The following is a 17,544-nucleotide window of genomic DNA, read 5'->3' on the forward strand; positions in this document are numbered from 1 at the left end:
ATATACTTCTATTAAACAAGTAATTAAATAGAGTAAGTAAAATGTAAGAGAAAAAAATTATTTTTTTTATTTTTTCTGTTCCACACATCACAATGGGAACAATCTATTACAGCTCAGCTTATATCATTTGCAGAGGGTCTCTCTCAAGAAAAGAATCAAGAAAACACCAAAAACCTTTCTCTCTCTACATTTATTTTATGTTAAACCGACACTCCTCTAGTCTTCACCGAGAGTGCAATAATACTTTTCTGTGTATTTCTGTGTGCATCTGTTAATCCGTCCTTGTCAGCTCTCATTGTTAATTGGAAGGGGGCTTAGTATTTAAGTAGCAAGGGAAAACAACACACACATTTCCTTCTTGCTTTGCTGTGTGTGGCGCTAATGGGACTTGCAAAACACAATCTTTCTCTCTCTTTCTATTGATTCAACCTCAGAGAGAGAGAAGCTTCGATTCATGGATACTAAAGGCAGGCTCGTTGCTGGCTCGCATAACAGGAATGAGTTTGTTCTCATCAATGCTGATGACATTGGAAGAGTAATTCCCCTCTCTTTGAGTTTTTCTTGTTAAAGTTCTCATCTTTATTCAAATGGGACGATGTTTTGAAGTTTGACAATCTGAAAACCGACTTCTTTCCTATTTTCATTATAATCGATCATTTTTGTTTAACTGTTTTTTTCCCGATTTAGTTTCTCTTTGCTCTTTTTGAGCTTTTCTAGATTTATGGGCCATTCCACGTTCTTGTCATTAGTTCTCACTCAACTTAAATCTTTGCTTCCAATCAAGTTTCGTCTTTCTTGAAATTTGGCCACATCTCGATCTACTCCAAATTTATTGATTTCCCTGTTTGACAGGTGACTTCTGTGAAAGAGTTGACCGGCCAGATTTGCCAGATTTGTGGTGATGAGATTGAATTCAGTGTAGATGGAGAGCCCTTTGTTGCTTGCAATGAATGTGCATTCCCTGTTTGTAGACCTTGCTATGAGTATGAGAGAAGGGAAGGGAATCAAGCCTGCCCTCAATGCAAAACTAGATACAAGCGTATAAAAGGTTATTTCTTTGCCCTTTTTCTTTAACTCATCCCACCTCTTGAATCCAGTGGTTGAAATGATTTTACTGATTTTCTTCAACTTTTCTTGAATTTTTCAGGGAGTCCCAGAGTAGATGGGGATGAAGATGAGGATGAGTTTGATGATTTGGAGCATGAATTTGATTATAATGAGTATGAGCAGCAGCACATGGCCGGAGCAGCGATTTCGACCCGCGGCATTGGCCGGACTGCCTCCGGCATCACCACTCACTCGGAGATGGATCCCTCTGGCGTTAACTCAGAGATCCCTCTCCTCACTTATGGTCAAGAGGTAGTAGATGTTATATATATTGTGTTTCTTCATTATTGATAGTGTTTTTTACTGATAAAGTTTGCATCTTGATTTGATTCTTGATGAAGGATGACACGATTTCAGCTGATAAGCATGCTCTAATTATCCCCCCTTTTCGAGGGAAGCGAATCCATCCTATGCCCTCTTCTGATTCATCCATGACATGTGAGTGTTTTGTGGTGTGATTGTTGATGCCTTTTATGTTCAATGATGGTGTTCTTGATAACAAGTTTAATGTGTAGTTCCACCACGGCCGATGGATCCAAAGAAGGACTTGGCTGTGTATGGCTACGGCACTGTGGCATGGAAGGAGAGAATGGAAGAGTGGAAGAGGAAGCAGAATGAGAAGCTTCAAGTTGTGAAACATCAAGGAGGCAAAGGGAGTGGAGATGAGCTGGATGATGCTGATTTACCAAAGTAGGTCCACCGTTTTCCAGTTCTGTGTTTTCTTCCTTTATTTCATGTGGTTCATCGAGTGTCGGTGGCCTCACATTTATTGGCTTTATTCATACACTTTTAATACTACTCCTTGTTATGAAATTTGGTACTGGTTGACTTGTAGCTTTTGCAACCACTGCTTTTTAGCCGTTGCTAACTTCGATTTTTGATTTGATCAGCTACCGTATAAAGTAGGTCTTGCTTAGCAAGAAAAGGAAATATGGCTCTAAAGTCGACTTATAGCTGAGTATGCCGAGAAACTCAGGTGTTAAGGCGAATTTCAGAAAGCCCTATAAGTAACATGATAATTCTTGAATCGTGGACACGTATTGAGAACCGGTCATTGATATGATTAAACTGTCATTTTTATTATCTAGAATGTCTGTGAATCTTGATAAAGAGACAGAACAAGAAATTTTGGACGATTGAGATTAATGAAACTTGAACTGATGTGGAATACTTAAGACAGCTGATTTATGTCTTTGTGTGTAGTTATCAGTGATTCCATATACCATTTCAAGATAAAGCTAATAGAGAGGAGAAGAAGCATGGCAACTTATCTTAAAATATTCTTTTTAGAGTGTTAGTTATTTTAGTTATGCAACTTATTTGTATGACAATCTCTTTAGATTAATTTATAATCTACTTTCCAAAACCTTAAAGTTGTTCCTAAAGTGGTAAATGTATTGGTATTTCCCATTTATGTTTATTCTAGAAGAAAGAATGTCCTTTCTTGTTTCCTTTCTGATATATTTGAATATTTACAATTTTTGCCAACAGGATGGATGAAGGCCGACAACCACTTTCGAGGAAGATACCGATTCCTTCGAGCAAGATAAGTCCATACAGAATCGTCATTTTGCTGCGTATGGCAATTCTTGGATTGTTCTTTCATTATAGAATCCGTCACCCCGTCAATGATGCATATGGATTGTGGCTAACATCAATTATATGCGAGATATGGTTCGCTATCTCCTGGATCTTCGATCAGTTCCCAAAGTGGTTTCCAATCAAGCGAGAAACATACCTCGATAGACTCTCATTAAGGTATACTCCACATTTTATCCTTTCATCTCTCTCTCTCATGTTCATGCTTCTGACCACTGACATGCATGTCAAATTTCTCTACCAGGTATGAGAAAGAGGGCAAACCCTCTGAGCTAGCTCCCATAGACATATTTGTGAGTACGGTGGATCCTTTGAAGGAACCTCCGCTAATTACGGCCAACACTGTTCTTTCTATCCTTGCTGTGGATTACCCCATAGACAAGGTTGCCTGCTATGTGTCTGATGATGGTGCTGCAATGCTTACCTTCGAAGCTCTGTCAGAGACGTCTGAGTTCGCCAGGAAGTGGGTCCCATTCTGCAAAAAGTTCAAAATAGAACCTCGTGCTCCTGAATGGTACTTTGCCCTGAAGGTTGACTATCTGAGAGACAAGGTGGAACCCACATTTGTTAGGGAACGTCGTGCAATGAAGGTATCCCCTCTCTCTTTGTTTCTATCTCGTATTATTTGTATTGGTTTGCAAGAAGTAGGTCTTTACTGATCATAAACTATTCTAATGTGAAAATGATATGTAAACTCATGTTCTTTTCATTCAAGAAAACAATTAAAACTGTGTTTGATGCAGAGAGAGTATGAAGAGTTTAAAGTTCGCATAAATGCGCTGGTTGCAATGGCGCAAAAGGTTCCCGAGGATGGTTGGACGATGCAAGACGGTACTCCATGGCCAGGAAACAATGTCAGGGATCATCCCGGCATGATACAGGTATATTCGACTCTCTGTTTTCCTCCCGTCTGTGTCTGCACAATGAACTGCTCAAGTATAACTTTATTTATATCTGCTTGGTAGGTATTCCTGGGTCAAAATGGTGTTCGGGATATTGAAGGTAACGAACTGCCTCGTCTTATATACGTTTCTCGTGAGAAGAGGCCTGGATATGAGCATCATAAGAAAGCCGGTGCTATGAATTCTTTGGTAACTACCTTTCCTTATATTTTCCTTTTATTGAATTTTTTGTAATGATAAGTTATCTGACCCGGTTTGTTGCTTTTCCTAATTGAAGATACGGGTGTCTGCTGTCATCTCGAATGCTCCTTACCTACTCAATGTTGATTGTGATCACTACATAAATAACAGTAAGGCTCTCAGAGAAGCTATGTGTTTCATGATGGATCCACAAGCCGGCAAGAAAATATGCTACGTGCAGTTTCCTCAAAGGTTTGATGGAATTGATAGGCACGACAGATACTCGAACCGTAACGTTGTCTTCTTTGATGTATGTATAAGAAGCTTTCCTCATTTAACAGCGTCTGAGTTGTGGTTTATATTCAAGAATGAATGAATTTAACCTTGTTGTTGGCAACAGATTAATATGAAAGGGCTTGACGGGATCCAAGGTCCAATTTATGTCGGAACTGGATGCGTCTTTAGGAGGCAAGCTCTTTATGGATATGACGCCCCCAAGAAAGCAAAACCACCGGGCAAAACGTGCAACTGCTGGCCAAAATGGTGTTGCTGCTGCTTTGGATCTAGAAAGAAGACTAAGAAAGGGAAATCGAAGGAAAATAAGAAAAAGACGAAGAACAGGGAAGCGACACAAATCCATGCTCTTGAAAACATTGAGGAAGGAATTGAAGGTGAGGAAATATTATAAATCATCATCTAACCAGTATAATTTTATTCTCTGGAATAGTGATAATAATTACAACACAATGACAAAAATGTAAATGGTTTATTCTCTTTCTATCATATTTTGACATTTTTATGTTGTGTGGCAGGAGTTGACAGTGAGAAGTCAGCCTTGATGCCCCAAGTAAAATTCGAGAAAAAATTTGGACAATCACCAGTTTTCATTGCATCAGCTCTCCTAGAAAATGGTGGTGTCCCAGCAGGAGCAACATCTGCATCTCTCTTGAAAGAAGCTATTCATGTGATCAGTTGTGGCTATGAAGATAAAACCGAATGGGGGAAAGAGGTACATATGCACTGCTCGGGAGCCTTTGTTTCCTCCTACGGTTTCTAATTCCGGCATCACTTCTCACAATCTTATGTATTGCCAGGTTGGGTGGATTTATGGTTCGGTTACTGAAGATATCTTGACCGGGTTCAAGATGCATTGCCACGGCTGGCGGTCAGTCTACTGTATGCCCAAAAGACCAGCATTCAAAGGGTCTGCCCCTATCAATCTTTCTGATCGTCTCCACCAGGTTCTCCGATGGGCCTTGGGATCAGTCGAGATCTTATTGAGCAGGCACTGCCCCATTTGGTACGGATACGGATGTGGTCTGAAACCACTGGAGAGATTCTCGTACATAAACTCGGTTGTCTATCCATTGACTTCACTTCCATTGCTTGCTTACTGTGCCTTACCAGCCGTCTGCCTGCTTACAGGCAAATTTATTGTCCCAGAGGTGAATGCTCCTTCCTCTCTAAACACTATATTCGATCATTTTTCAACCGAGCATATATCAAGTTGTTTTTCTTTGTATCTACAGATCAGTAACTACGCCAGTATCATCTTTATGGGGATGTTCATATCCATCGCTGTGACTAGCGTGTTGGAGATGCAGTGGGGTGGCGTTGGGATCGACGACCTGTGGAGAAACGAGCAGTTTTGGGTGATCGGAGGAGTCTCGTCTCACTTCTTTGCTCTAATCCAAGGTCTCCTCAAAGTTCTGGCTGGTGTGAACACAAACTTCACTGTCACCTCAAAAGCAGCTGATGATGGAGAATTCTCAGATCTCTACCTCTTTAAGTGGACGTCTCTGTTGATCCCGCCCATGACACTGATGATCATCAACATCATCGGAGTCGTGGTTGGAGTCTCGGACGCCATCAACAACGGGTATGAATCGTGGGGACCTCTCTTCGGAAGGCTCTTTTTCGCCCTCTGGGTGATCGTCCATCTGTACCCATTCCTCAAAGGTTTCATGGGGCGCCAAGACCGCCTCCCGACCATCATCGTGGTGTGGTCGATTCTTTTGGCTTCCATTTTCTCGCTGCTGTGGGTTCGTATCAACCCCTTCTTGTCGAGGGATGGCATCGTCTTAGAAGTTTGTGGCTTGGACTGTAATTAGATACAAATGGTAAAAAACTTTAGGTGGTGTCTGAGTTTATATGTAGGAAAAAGAAGCTGCGAAACCGAGATAAATGTCGGGGTAAACAACGTCGGCAAACATGGAAGAAACTGCAGCTCTCCGGTGGCTCTCTTTGTCTATGTAGATAAAACGATGCGAGATCACACATTTTTATTTGTTGTGCAAAAAGTTTTTTATAAATGTATTCTTTGGATCATGTTGTGTTCTGTAAACTCAAATATATTTTCTTACCAATAAAAGGACTTGATGCAACAATGTGCTTTTACCCTTTACAAACATCAAATATTGTCTATTAATCAATTCAGAATCTGAGATTACATGAGAAATGTTTCATAAATATCTATTTGCATGAGATATGCATAAGGCAGCAGCCTTACAACACCAAATAAGTAGAAAATAAGACGAATTTATTTCCCTTGAAGATCCTGCAAGGGTCTCCTTTTTGCTGGTCTGGCTGCTGTGATATAACCTATGTTCGAGCGCTTCTGGTTCAGCTCATTCTCCTTCATGTCTGCAGCAATAAGCTTACCTGGGGTCCCATGGATCAAAATGGTTCTAGCATTCTTCCTCATGGTCGAACAGGCCGTAATGTGTCCATCTTCAACAGCATCAAGCTTAATAGTGTTGCCTAAGAGACCAACAAAATTTAAGGTTGTTAAACAGGTCTACTGCAGAAGATAAGATATGAAGGAAAATGCAATGTCTTTAGTTATATAGCAGGTTTCTGTAACAGCATTGAGTAAACCTAGGGATATGCAGCCAAGAGAAAACTTAGATATCAATGGTAATAGCATACCTTCATCAATGCGTTCAGGGGAATTTGCTGCTTTCTCCGAGACTTGAGCAGGTCTGATTGACAGTGTGTCTTCCTCTTGTTCTGTATTGAGGCACTCAAGTGATGGCACAGTATCTTCATCCTTGGAGGAGTGAGATGATATCTCCATCATTGGAGTTAGGCAGTCACGCCTAGCAGCAATGTCCTTTTCGTAAATGGACATGGCTGATTTTTCACTAGCAACCGCTTCATCAGTATCTGCCAACATGTCACTCGGAAGGCTGGCACCAGAATTTTCAAAGATCACAGGCAGAGAAGATTCAGAATCAATGTACTCTTTAATTGTATCTGCAACATCACTTTCCCTTAAAATCCCATCAGATCCAGAGGCTGGTGAATTTGAGAGTGCGATAGTATAATTCTTGAAGTCTTCCACATTCTTCTCAAAATGACGCTCAACGGGAAACTGAACCATTTGAGTAGTTAAAGTCTCAGCCTCTTCAATGTCCTTCATGCTATTGTCTCCCTTTAAACTGTCACTTTTTTCATCTCTTGCATGGAGAAGCAGTTCTGCACCACAAATAGAAGAACCGTGGTCTGTAACATGACATAATAAAATAATCAGTTATTGGTTTTGGTAAGAGCATTGAACAATTTCAGCAAATTAGAATGGAGAAGGCAAGTTCTGACCTCTAGGACCAACACCTTTGTTAAGATCCTGTGTCGCTGTGCCTGCCTCATTTATCTCCAGGGATGTTCTCTCAAGTTCAAGACTGCAAGCACGCCCAGCATCCTCAGTCTGGTCGTTACTATCTGAAAGGCTTTTTAGAATGGCCACTTCACTGTTGGTATGCGACTCATCAGACACATCTTGAGAGGATTTTCCTTTCGTATCTACCTCATCGCAAATCATAACTCCACAAATTTTGTTTTGTGTAAGTTCATCAGAGACAGGGGAGGCCTCTGAAGATAGAGGCAGATAGGTACCTACAAAAACCAAGAATAAGAGAGCCATCATTCATAAAATTGACAAGTTCAGAAATTTAAGCCCCCCAAGAGAAAAAACAAAAAAAGTACAGTAGTTCCTTTCCAGCACCACGAGCAGTTGGAAACATGATTCTTGGTCATAACCTTTCAATCATAAGATTTCATATTTTAGCATCAGAATGCTGCATAAGACCTCCCCCAAAGCCCCTAAAAACAAACAAACTCGACCTACCTTCATCTATGACATTCTGACTGTTCTTAGAAATGTTAGACTTTTGTAGATCAGCATCAGATAACTCATCTTCAACTTCACTACCTTGTATAATCTCCTGCTCGGATTTATAATCAGCTATACTCTTACGAATGACGCTTTCTGACAGAGCATTATCAAATAACATGTCTTGGCAGCCTCCATTTATATCCAAATTCTTTGGTGTGCCAGACAAGATGTTAAGATATTCCTCTGTCAATTCATTGCTACTGTCTGTTTCTGGAGAAGTGACCTTTTCTTCATTGTCTTCTGGGATGAAGCTAGCTCCTTTCTGGCACTCCTCTGTGTTCTCAGGCAACTGCTCCTCCTCATCGTTCATCTTTCCACAAGTGTCTTCTCCGCCATCATCTGACAATAAATCTCCAACGCATGAGCTGTTTTCAAGTTCAAATCCAGCATCTTGCACCTTTTCCTCATCTAATTTAAGAACAGGCTCTCCAGTTTCTAACTTTTTATCACCTCCAGATGCCCTGCAGGCAAATGATCCATGCTCTGTTGCAAAGATGAAACAATTAAGTCAATGCCATATTCAAGCTAAAATCCTAAAATTATTCGACACCTACAGTATAAGACCTTCAACAATTGCAATATAATAGATAAACCATATACAAGCTGTTCAACCTGCAACTGCATCTGTGTTATTTAATGTCTGTGTGGTCGTTTCCATCCCTTTGGCCTCCTTACTTATGCTGTCAAGTTCATCAGAACTTACAAGCTGCTCCAGTTCCTGACTGTTATTGTAACCAATTGAAACATTTCCCTGAATTGCCACTTCACTGGTGGTATGCAATTCGTCAGAAATATCCTGGGAGCACTTTGGATTTCCATCTTGCTCATCCAATTTCTTGGCTTCATATTGATCATCACTCCCTAGTATTGATTCTTCACAATCAGGAGAGACCTTCAAAGAAATCAGGGAAGATATACCTACAAAATATGAGAAGAATAACTGGGCAATATCAGCAAGAAGCATCCTAAAAATGATTTGCAATATCCAACTTAAAAACCAGAAAAACTGACACCCTTCACTTTCTATCACCCCCATAAAACATTATAAGTACAGAATTCTAAGCCCCCCATATGAAAAATCCAAATTTAAATCCCTTTTTAGAATGACTAGTGCATTAAAAGAACAATTGGAATTATTGTCGAGCCTTCAAAAAGTTCAGCTAAGTTCTGCATCATCATAGTTCAATCTTAGATGTAGCATTAAAGCGCAAAGCTCATTACAGCTAAATATTGTCATGAACAAATAGTGAAATTCATATTTACTATACATGACAATCAAATTAATGCTACCTCTATTGGAGCTGCCAATATTTTCCACTTCTGGTTCATTGGAAGTCTTGATCGATGTTTCCCTTAAATTGTAATGATCATTAGTGCAGGCAGCAGGAAGATGGCTGTTCTCAGGAACCTCAGATTTCTGAAGATTGGCATCAGATAATTCAGATGTAGTACTTTGAGTCATTTCCCCCTTAAACTTATTATGAGCTTCACTCTTACAACTACGTGATTCTGACATAAGTTCATATAAATCCCGTGGTGACCCAGATACGCTTATAATACTTTTCTCTGTTTCTTCGTCATTAAGACAGGATTCTGCTAGAGGAATGGCATGCTCTTCTATGTCTTCTTCTGTTATTGAATTACTTTCTAGAAGGCACTCCTCTTTGCTATGGGTCAACTGATCCTCCAAAGCTTCACAACCGTCATATTCAGCTTCAAAAAGAACTCCAGTGAAAGTATTCAGCAATTCAACACTCTCAACCTCATTTACATCTTCAAAAATGGCATCTCCGCCATTATTTGATAAAGCAACTCCAGTGCCTAAGTTGCTCTCAACCTCATATCCTGCATTATGTGCCTTTTCATTGGTTGCAACTCCTGTAGCAACATTTTCCTTCATTGCCTCTGAGTATTCCTGAATCGATGTCACACTTCCATCCAATACTCTCTCAACCTCATTTACATCTTCGCAAATGTCATCCCCACCATTATCTGATAATGCAGCTCCAGTGCCTAAGTTGCCCCCAATCTCATATCCAGCAGTATTTTCCTTTTCATTGGACGTAACGTCTGTAGCAACATTTTCCTTCATTGCCTCTGAGCATTCCTGAATCGATGTCACACTTCCATCCAATACCCTCTCAACCTCGTTTACATCTTTCCAAATGTCATCCCCACAATTATCTGATAATAATGCAGCTCCAGTGCCTAAGTTGCCCTCAATCTCATATCCAGCAGTATTTTCCTTTTCATTGGACGTAACGTCTGTAGCAACATTTTCCTTCATTGCCTCTGAGCATTCCTGAATCGATGTCACACTTCCATCCAATACCCTCTCAACCTTGTTTACATCTTCGCAAATGTCATCCCCACCATTATCTGATAATGCAGCTCCAGTGCCTAAGTTGCCCCCAATCTCATATCCAGCAGTATTTTCCTTTTCATTGGACGTAACATCTGTAGCAACATTTTCCTTCATTGCCTCTGACCATTCCTGAATCGATGTTGCACTTCCGTCCAATACTCTGTCAAAACTCTCAACCTCATTTACATCTTCGCAAATGCCATCTCCACCATGACTTGGTAATGCAGCTCCAGTGCCTAAGTTGTTCTCAATCTCATATCCAGCATTCTGAGCCTTTTCATTGGACGTAACTCCTGTAGGAACATTTCCCTTCATTGTCACCGACCCTTCCTGAACCGACATCACACTTCCGTCCAATATACTGCCATGAGAATAGGTTTCTTCTGTCTTGCAGGGAGTAATCTTTACTGGTGTTGCAAACAGAGATTCTAGCGCATTTCCTACAGTGATGATCATATGAATAACAATCAGAAGCATAATTTCAACAATAAGACTAAGTAATTTAATGGTGAATATGTACTACCATAGATGTTAGCATCACTCTCGATACCACTTTCTTCATCCATCTCTTTTTCCGGCTTCTCGGTCAAGATGCCACTAATGCTGGGAGTTGATTTGTTCTCTGACATTGTCATATTTGCTCGTTCAGATCCTTGACAGAAAGTGTCACTTAGACCAGGAGGAGCATATTCGTCCGAGGTTCCAAACAGATTCTGAAGTTCAGCTTCTGCAGTAGAACAAAGAAATTAGTTTTTACTAAGAATTGTATGTCAGTGAAAACAGTTCTCAACAAACCTGTCCAGATTTGCCTAGATGTCGCAAGACTAGCCTCTTCATCTGCATCTGACTCTGTCTTCCTTGCCACCAGGTTTTTGTGTTCATGTACAGTTTCCGCGGTGTCTTGAAACTTCACATCACCAAGACTTCCAGCCGCTATCTTGTTGACAGAGCAACTTTTGACATGTGAAATGCTTGCCTCGGCCGAAACCTCTTCATCTATGTCATAGTTTTCATCATTGACTACAAGAACAAACAACATATTACGCAATAAGTCCTTAAAAGTGCTAGCCATAAATAACATTTAGCACCATGAAGCTATTAGTGATATCTTATTGTGAAGGTTCATGTCCGACTAACCATCTTCATCAGCAATGAGGCCTCCAGCATGTTTCATCTCAGAACTCTTCAAGAAGCATACTGCATTTCCTGCCAGTTCACTTGCACTGCTCAAAGTTACCTGCCTCTTATTAGAGGGTGCAAGTTCATTGGAATTGGCCACTAGACTCTTTTGCTTCTCCGCTGAAGCAAAGTAATGTAAACCGATAAACATATTTGACAGAGAATATACAAGATTAAATAAATACAAACATAACTTCTGGTACTACTTCTTTGTATGTAGACTATTGTTTCGGGTGAAAGCAAAATTTTGCTTTTGAACACGAAATGACTTGTAGGTAGAAAAACTATCAGTTTCTGACAGTATACTTGCAGGTTACATTATTACTATGCAAAGCATCATACATTATTTGTGATGATGACAGATAAAATACTTGGATGAAAAGCACTATAAATTGACCTTAAGAGAATTTAAGCTAAATAAAAGTGAAATATCTACCTTGAGTTTCAGAAACACAAGAGGGGCTAGAAGGATCGGTTTCCTGTGAATTAGAGCTCTTATGATCTCCAGTGCTGTTGTACATGGTTGTGGGTGCTATAGAAGGGGAATCATGTTGTGACAGCCCTTGCTCATTAAAATCCTCGACTGAATGTTCACCAGAAAAGTTTTCCTTCTCTTGTGGTGTGATCCTGTATCTTCCTTCTTGATCAAATAACTTATCCACTTGAACATCATCATGACCTTTTTTTAAATTAACACCAGTGCTATCGGTACAAAGCTTATCAGGTGAGACTATTCCAGCATTTCTTTCACTATGACATAGCTCAGGCATATTGGATTCATTGAACTGGTCACTTGAATTACTTTGATCTTTTGAGCAACCTCCTTCATCAGCTTCAGCCGATTCTGAAGCTCTACTGTTATGGAAGAAGGTTTCAAATCCTTTGGCCACATCATCAACATGATGCACAGTCATGCCTAAAGATGGCACCTTCAGTTTTGAAGAACTCTTTGAGTAGGTATAATCGGTCCCTGATTTACACCAAATGAATCACAAGAGCTAAGAAAAAATGTCCCAAACATGAAAGCATAAATATGTATATTCTAGTACAACTAGTTACCACAAGACTTAAAGGCTCCAGGTGTTCGGGATGTATCTTCATTATTGATGTCCAGAATATTACTGGATGCTCCTAACTCTAAGTCATCTTGATCATTATGGTGATCAACCAAGCTGACACATGGTTGTACGTGTTCATCCACTTCAGTCTCTGCTACTTCTAGGTCAGCTGCACATGTATACAGAATATGAATGTTGGCATATGCCAAGTACTTTAAAAGATAAAGACCACAGAAATATCTGGTTGGGAACGCTTACTCTTAACATCTGATTGATCACCATTCAAAAAGCTGTCAGCAGAAGAGCATGTCTCAGCAGAACCTTCCTCTTCGGGAACATTTAAGCCTTCTGCAAATACTTGGTCATTGATTTTGTTGTTGCATCCAGAATCTTCTGCTTGGCTATACATCCAAGCTTCTGAGCCATTCCTACCCACTTCTTTTATATTCTGCTCAACTGATTCATGGACATCAAACTCCCATAGTAACTTGCCCTCTTTCACTTCCACAATGCTGCTGTTACAAATTTGATCCTCAGAAGCTGAGGACTCAGTGCCCCGAGCTGCACTCTTGGATGTGGATGCTGCATTTGCGTTTGAGTTCACCAACTTTCCTTCATTGGCCAAGTTCATACAAGAATTGTCAGCACTATCAGCAGCAGAGACCTCTTCCTTCATTTCATGAGTCTCTTTTATAGATGTCAGATCCACATCACTAATGATATTTTTGGAACACAAGTTGTTAGCACTTTCTGAATCTTTTGAAACGGACAGCTGAACATTCAAGAACAACGATACCCCAATTCCCGAAGAATTGTGATGAGATGAAGTGTCAAGTGTCTGGGGTTTGTCTAGTCTGTGTGGTTGGGTCATCTCATCAGAAAATTTGCCTTTGGCAGTTGGAGACACAACTTCCTCACTGCTTCTACCTTTCAATGACTGTTCTCCAGAGATTGTATCATTGTTCTTTATCATTGCATCTCCTGAGACATGAACCCTTTTTCTCTTCGTTACTTTGTTCTTCTGGTGAATATTAGAATCTCCACCAATCTTGTCTAGAGGCCCTGGTGGCTTACATTTGGAAGTATTCCTTGTTAATCGCATATTCTTCTGAACTGCTGCAACATTCTCCTTCTCTCCTAAACATGATTCACTTATATGCTTTTCTGCAACAATATTCTCTGCAGCTGAATCAGTACCAACCTTGTCTAGAGACCCTGGTGGCTTACATTTGGAAGTATTCCTTGTTACTCGCGTATTCTTCTGAACTACTGCAAAAATCTCCTTCTCTCCTAGACATGATTCGCTTTTAGGCTTTTCTGCATTGAGATTCTCTACAGCTGAATCAGTATCAATAGTAGAAACCATTTTCACACTTAAGGTCTTACGCCCAGACCTCCTTGTAACTCCAATAGGCTGGATAACCATCTTCTCATCTTTAGAAGCTTCAGGAACAATGTCTGACTGTGTCAGTGAGCTTCTCAATGTATCACCTATAAGACGAGTATAATCAATCACAGTCTTCCTCCTGTTACTTCTTCGGGGTTCCATCTTTTGAATGGGTTCTTCAATTTTCAGAACTGCTCCTCTACCTTGATCACCTTCAACTCCACTAATTTCTGTATCCACTTCAGGAACACCTGAAGCCAACAACTTGAAGGTCTTTGTTGAGCCCTTGACCTTTTCATGTTCCCTTGTATCGCAAATCAACATCTCAGATCCACCAACCCCGTTCACTTTCCTTTTAGATCTCCTTAAAGCAAGTTGAGGTTCAACAGTCACATGTTCTCCTGCAGATCTCTCATCCGAACCCATAGCTGATTTTCCTTCACCCTCATCCCCTCTCTTACTCAAAGAGTTTCTATTGTCACCAGTCTCAGCTCTAACAGCAGCTACCTTACCAATATTTTTCACTTCTTTTCTCCCTTTTTTCTCCTTTGCTGCAGGAGCTTCTGTCACTTTCTGTGCCTTAGACCTGGTAACCCTACTATGATTCTCCGCAATCTCAGTGTTCCCAGCATTCTTGACTCTATCTGAAGCTTTCTCATCCCTCTTATAATCATCTTTTGCACATATCATCTCGCCCTCTGCTTCCGTCTTCCCTCTCAGCCGCGTCATTCTAACTGGCCTAACTTCCGTTACCAACTGTCCATCTTCACAACTATCAACAGCAGAAGCAACTTTTTTTCCATCACTACATTTCACAGCCTTCCTTCCTCTCTTATTCTGCTTAACCTCTGCCTCCACCAACTTCAACTCTCCAGTCTGCGCAGTGCTACCCTCTCTACCCACAGTTTCTGCCTCCATTTCAATTGACCAATTATTATCTCTCCCTGAAACAGAATTCCTCCTACTTCTTCTTTTAATTTGTATTGGCGATCTGGTAAACTCAAACAATTCATGCTCCGGACTAAATCGTACTTTCTTGTTCTTTTTATTCACAACCTCACCCACAGATTCGATTTCGCTCACATTTTCTTCCTGCTCATGAAACAACACCGGATTTTCGATTCAAAAAATTAAAAATGAAACAGATACTACCACAAAAAGCATTCTCGAACAACAAACTGTTACACAAAGCAAAAGAAGATAAAAACCTACCTTGAGAAATTTCGTGAGCCTGTTGGCCATCTCGAGATTGGACAAATTTGCGGGAATCTTGTGCCTCTTGCATAATGTCTGCAGCTGTTTGCGATTCATGGAGTGGAAATCCATCCCTACATCAATTAAACGGATAATCGATGCTATCAAAAGCGATGGTAATGGTTGAACTTGAATTCACAACGATAATGTGTACCGTTGTGAAAATAGGAGTATTTATGTTTGAATTTTGAATTTTGAAGAAAAGGGGTTTGGCGCTCAAATTGGCACGTGGCCTCCTTCGTAAAGCAAGGGAGCGGTTCAACTTCTTTACCTTTGGATAAGGAAACAAGTTTTGGATTTCAAAACTTATTAACTTCCTTTACACCAAAACAAGTGTTAAAACATATTTTTAATAAATATAAGTTGAAAAAATAAATACTAGTAAAATATAAGTTTCATCTTTATATCGATGATTAGTTTTAAAGAGAATGAGTTAATGAATTATAGAATTTATAGTAAAAATACAATAAAATTTTTATTGATGGACGGACTATTGGAAATAGACTATTACAGTCTCAAAAATATTGAAAAGAGTTACTTTAGAGTTTCAAGGAATATAACATTAATAGTGTTATAGTCTCAATTGTATTGTTTCTATGTGCATTTACTTATAATCCTATAAATATGGATGTACTATGTATGAACAACAACAATTCAAGCTTAATACAATGCAGTCGATAAAGCTTTTAGTGTCTTTTATTTGCCGCATTTTACTTTTAAACACGGACTAAATGATAAAATGAGACTTATGTTGAGTTGTTGCATGTTGAGGCAAAATGCATGAAACATATACTCCCTCTGTTCCATTAGAAATGAAACGTTTGCTTTTTCACACATGTTTTGAAAAAATAATAATAAATAGTTATATATCTAGAATGGCGAGTAGTCGTGCGGATGGTAGTGGCGGAGGCGCTAGTGATAGTGATAGTGATAGTGATAATGAATTGGATCTCGTTGTGCAAGAGGCGATTGATCGATTGCTCCGGCAGAGGCAGCGGCGACGGCGGCGGCGGTACCTCGGCCGAGTCCATCAGCGGACGTCACGTACCCTCGGGACCACATTGCTTCTGCACATATTCGGTTGTATGAGGACTATTTTGCTCCGCAGCCGCGTTTTGAGGATGCCTTATTCCGGTGACGTTTTAGGATGCATCGTCCTCTGTTTATGCATATCGGGGGTGCTTTAGAGAGAAGATACGAGTTTTAGTTTTGTGGGAAGTCCTAGTGGGAGGGGCGCCACCGGAGACGCTCTTATAAATAAAAAGCCAACTTGGAACTGCATAGCTCATGTGGCGTTCGTTTTCAACGTTAACACTTTGGTCCTCTTCTACATTGGAAGAATAGTTTACGAATGAGACAATTCATAATGATGTTGATCCATATACTATTTGTTTGAATGATTAATGAGAGAGTTATGCAAAAGGTGTGTAATTGTGCGTTTACTCAGTGGTGTATGGAGACATCAAAGCATCTGAAATTAGTTGTCATTATTACATGCATGAATAGTTATTATATTGAAACGCAATCATCATCATGGAATGTAGACTTGGACTTGCCTCAAACCTAATCTTGATAAGAGTAGAAATTAAGATAATCCAATCATGTAGTTTTCAGTGTGTATTTGGTCAGTTTTCTTATAATGGTTTTGCAAATTTAAGCACTTTGGTGTTACATATTCTGACACGCACGGACAATTGCCCAATCACCCATGTGGTCTTAAAATGAATAATGGATTTGGGTACAATTTTACTGCTCTTTTGCTGCATACTATTGAGGTGTAAAATAAAAAATACTGTTCACAACGCCAATTTTTTAAACATGCCATAATCAAATAATTTCGTCAAGTTCAGAATTTACAAAACATAACTCGAAGTTGAGGATATAAATTTTAAAATCTATACATATATAAAAGGCGAGTTTTAGCCTTAATTGTAAATATTTATAAGGTTTGGATTGTATTGTTAATGTTAGATATTTTGGTTGGTCTATAAAAAATTAATTCAATTATTTAATATAGTTGTTACAAATCATTAATTATAAACATCATTTGAATATAAATTTTTGGAGTTACAAATTTTTAATAATTTTGAATAAATTTCAATATTCAATAATAAGTAGTTGACTTTGTAACTGCCACATTATTATTAATTGTATTAATAATAATTTAATGTAAATTTTAATACACTATAATTTCTCTATATTTTTTGTCGATATATATGTGTCATTTGCAAGCTTCTTATCCACTTTCTCATTACCTTCACCTATAATCTATTGCATTACTGAATTTTCTACAAAAAGAATTTGTTTTCACTATGGTTCTTGCTCTTTATCAATAGTAT

The 17,544-nt window shown here is 39.4% G+C and overlaps 2 protein-coding genes across 3 annotated transcripts; one reads left to right on the top strand and one right to left on the bottom strand.

Annotated features, from left to right (window-relative positions):
• The first annotated feature begins 226 nt into the window (after positions 1-226).
• Positions 227-6,172, top strand: LOC125221846 (cellulose synthase A catalytic subunit 2 [UDP-forming]-like). Its single transcript, XM_048124139.1, has 14 exons — positions 227-535; positions 853-1,048; positions 1,148-1,359; positions 1,449-1,545; positions 1,623-1,797; positions 2,599-2,865; positions 2,951-3,296; positions 3,450-3,587; positions 3,672-3,797; positions 3,886-4,098; positions 4,189-4,459; positions 4,601-4,797; positions 4,883-5,233; positions 5,318-6,172. Exons 1-14 carry the CDS (start codon positions 455-457, stop codon positions 5,897-5,899), a joined length of 3,252 nt encoding a protein of 1,083 aa, XP_047980096.1. The 5' UTR covers positions 227-454; the 3' UTR covers positions 5,900-6,172.
• Positions 6,173-6,180: 8 nt separating this feature from the next.
• On the bottom strand, positions 6,181-15,331 carry LOC125221845. Of its 2 annotated transcripts, none has more exons than XM_048124138.1 (13): positions 15,164-15,331; positions 12,823-15,043; positions 12,566-12,733; positions 11,943-12,476; positions 11,465-11,626; positions 11,123-11,347; positions 10,851-11,054; positions 9,253-10,767; positions 8,575-8,880; positions 7,915-8,445; positions 7,386-7,682; positions 6,717-7,265; positions 6,181-6,548 (listed from the first exon to the last, which is right to left on the bottom strand). In XM_048124138.1, exons 1-13 carry the CDS (start codon positions 15,275-15,277, stop codon positions 6,328-6,330), a joined length of 7,047 nt encoding a protein of 2,348 aa, XP_047980095.1. In that variant the 5' UTR covers positions 15,278-15,331; the 3' UTR covers positions 6,181-6,327. The 2 variants fall into 2 exon arrangements, with proteins under 2 accessions (XP_047980095.1, XP_047980094.1); XM_048124137.1 differs by having other exon boundaries at positions 6,717-7,292.
• Positions 15,332-17,544: the final 2,213 nt, after the last annotated feature.

The sequence above is a fragment of the Salvia hispanica genome, chromosome 4 (assembly GCF_023119035.1).
Source record: "Salvia hispanica cultivar TCC Black 2014 chromosome 4, UniMelb_Shisp_WGS_1.0, whole genome shotgun sequence".
Classification (NCBI taxonomy): Eukaryota; Viridiplantae; Streptophyta; class Magnoliopsida; order Lamiales; family Lamiaceae; genus Salvia; species Salvia hispanica.

Bases quoted from the DNA above. Each gene is read 5' to 3' on its own strand.
- LOC125221846 (XM_048124139.1), top strand. From the start codon at position 455: ATGGATACTAAAGGCAGGCTCGTTGCTGGCTCGCATAACAGGAATGAG. The intron at 3,297-3,449 runs GTATCCCCTCTC...TGTTTGATGCAG, and splicing joins GGGAACGTCGTGCAATGAAG to AGAGAGTATGAAGAGTTTAA. The intron at 5,234-5,317 runs GTGAATGCTCCT...TTGTATCTACAG, and splicing joins GCAAATTTATTGTCCCAGAG to ATCAGTAACTACGCCAGTAT.
- LOC125221845 (XM_048124137.1), bottom strand. From the start codon at position 15,277: ATGGATTTCCACTCCATGAATCGCAAACAGCTGCAGACATTATGCAAG. The intron at 7,683-7,914 runs GTAGGTCGAGTT...TGGTTTTTGTAG, and splicing joins TCAGAATGTCATAGATGAAG to GTACCTATCTGCCTCTATCT. The intron at 7,293-7,385 runs GTCAGAACTTGC...GTCATGTTACAG, and splicing joins CAAAGGTGTTGGTCCTAGAG to ACCACGGTTCTTCTATTTGT.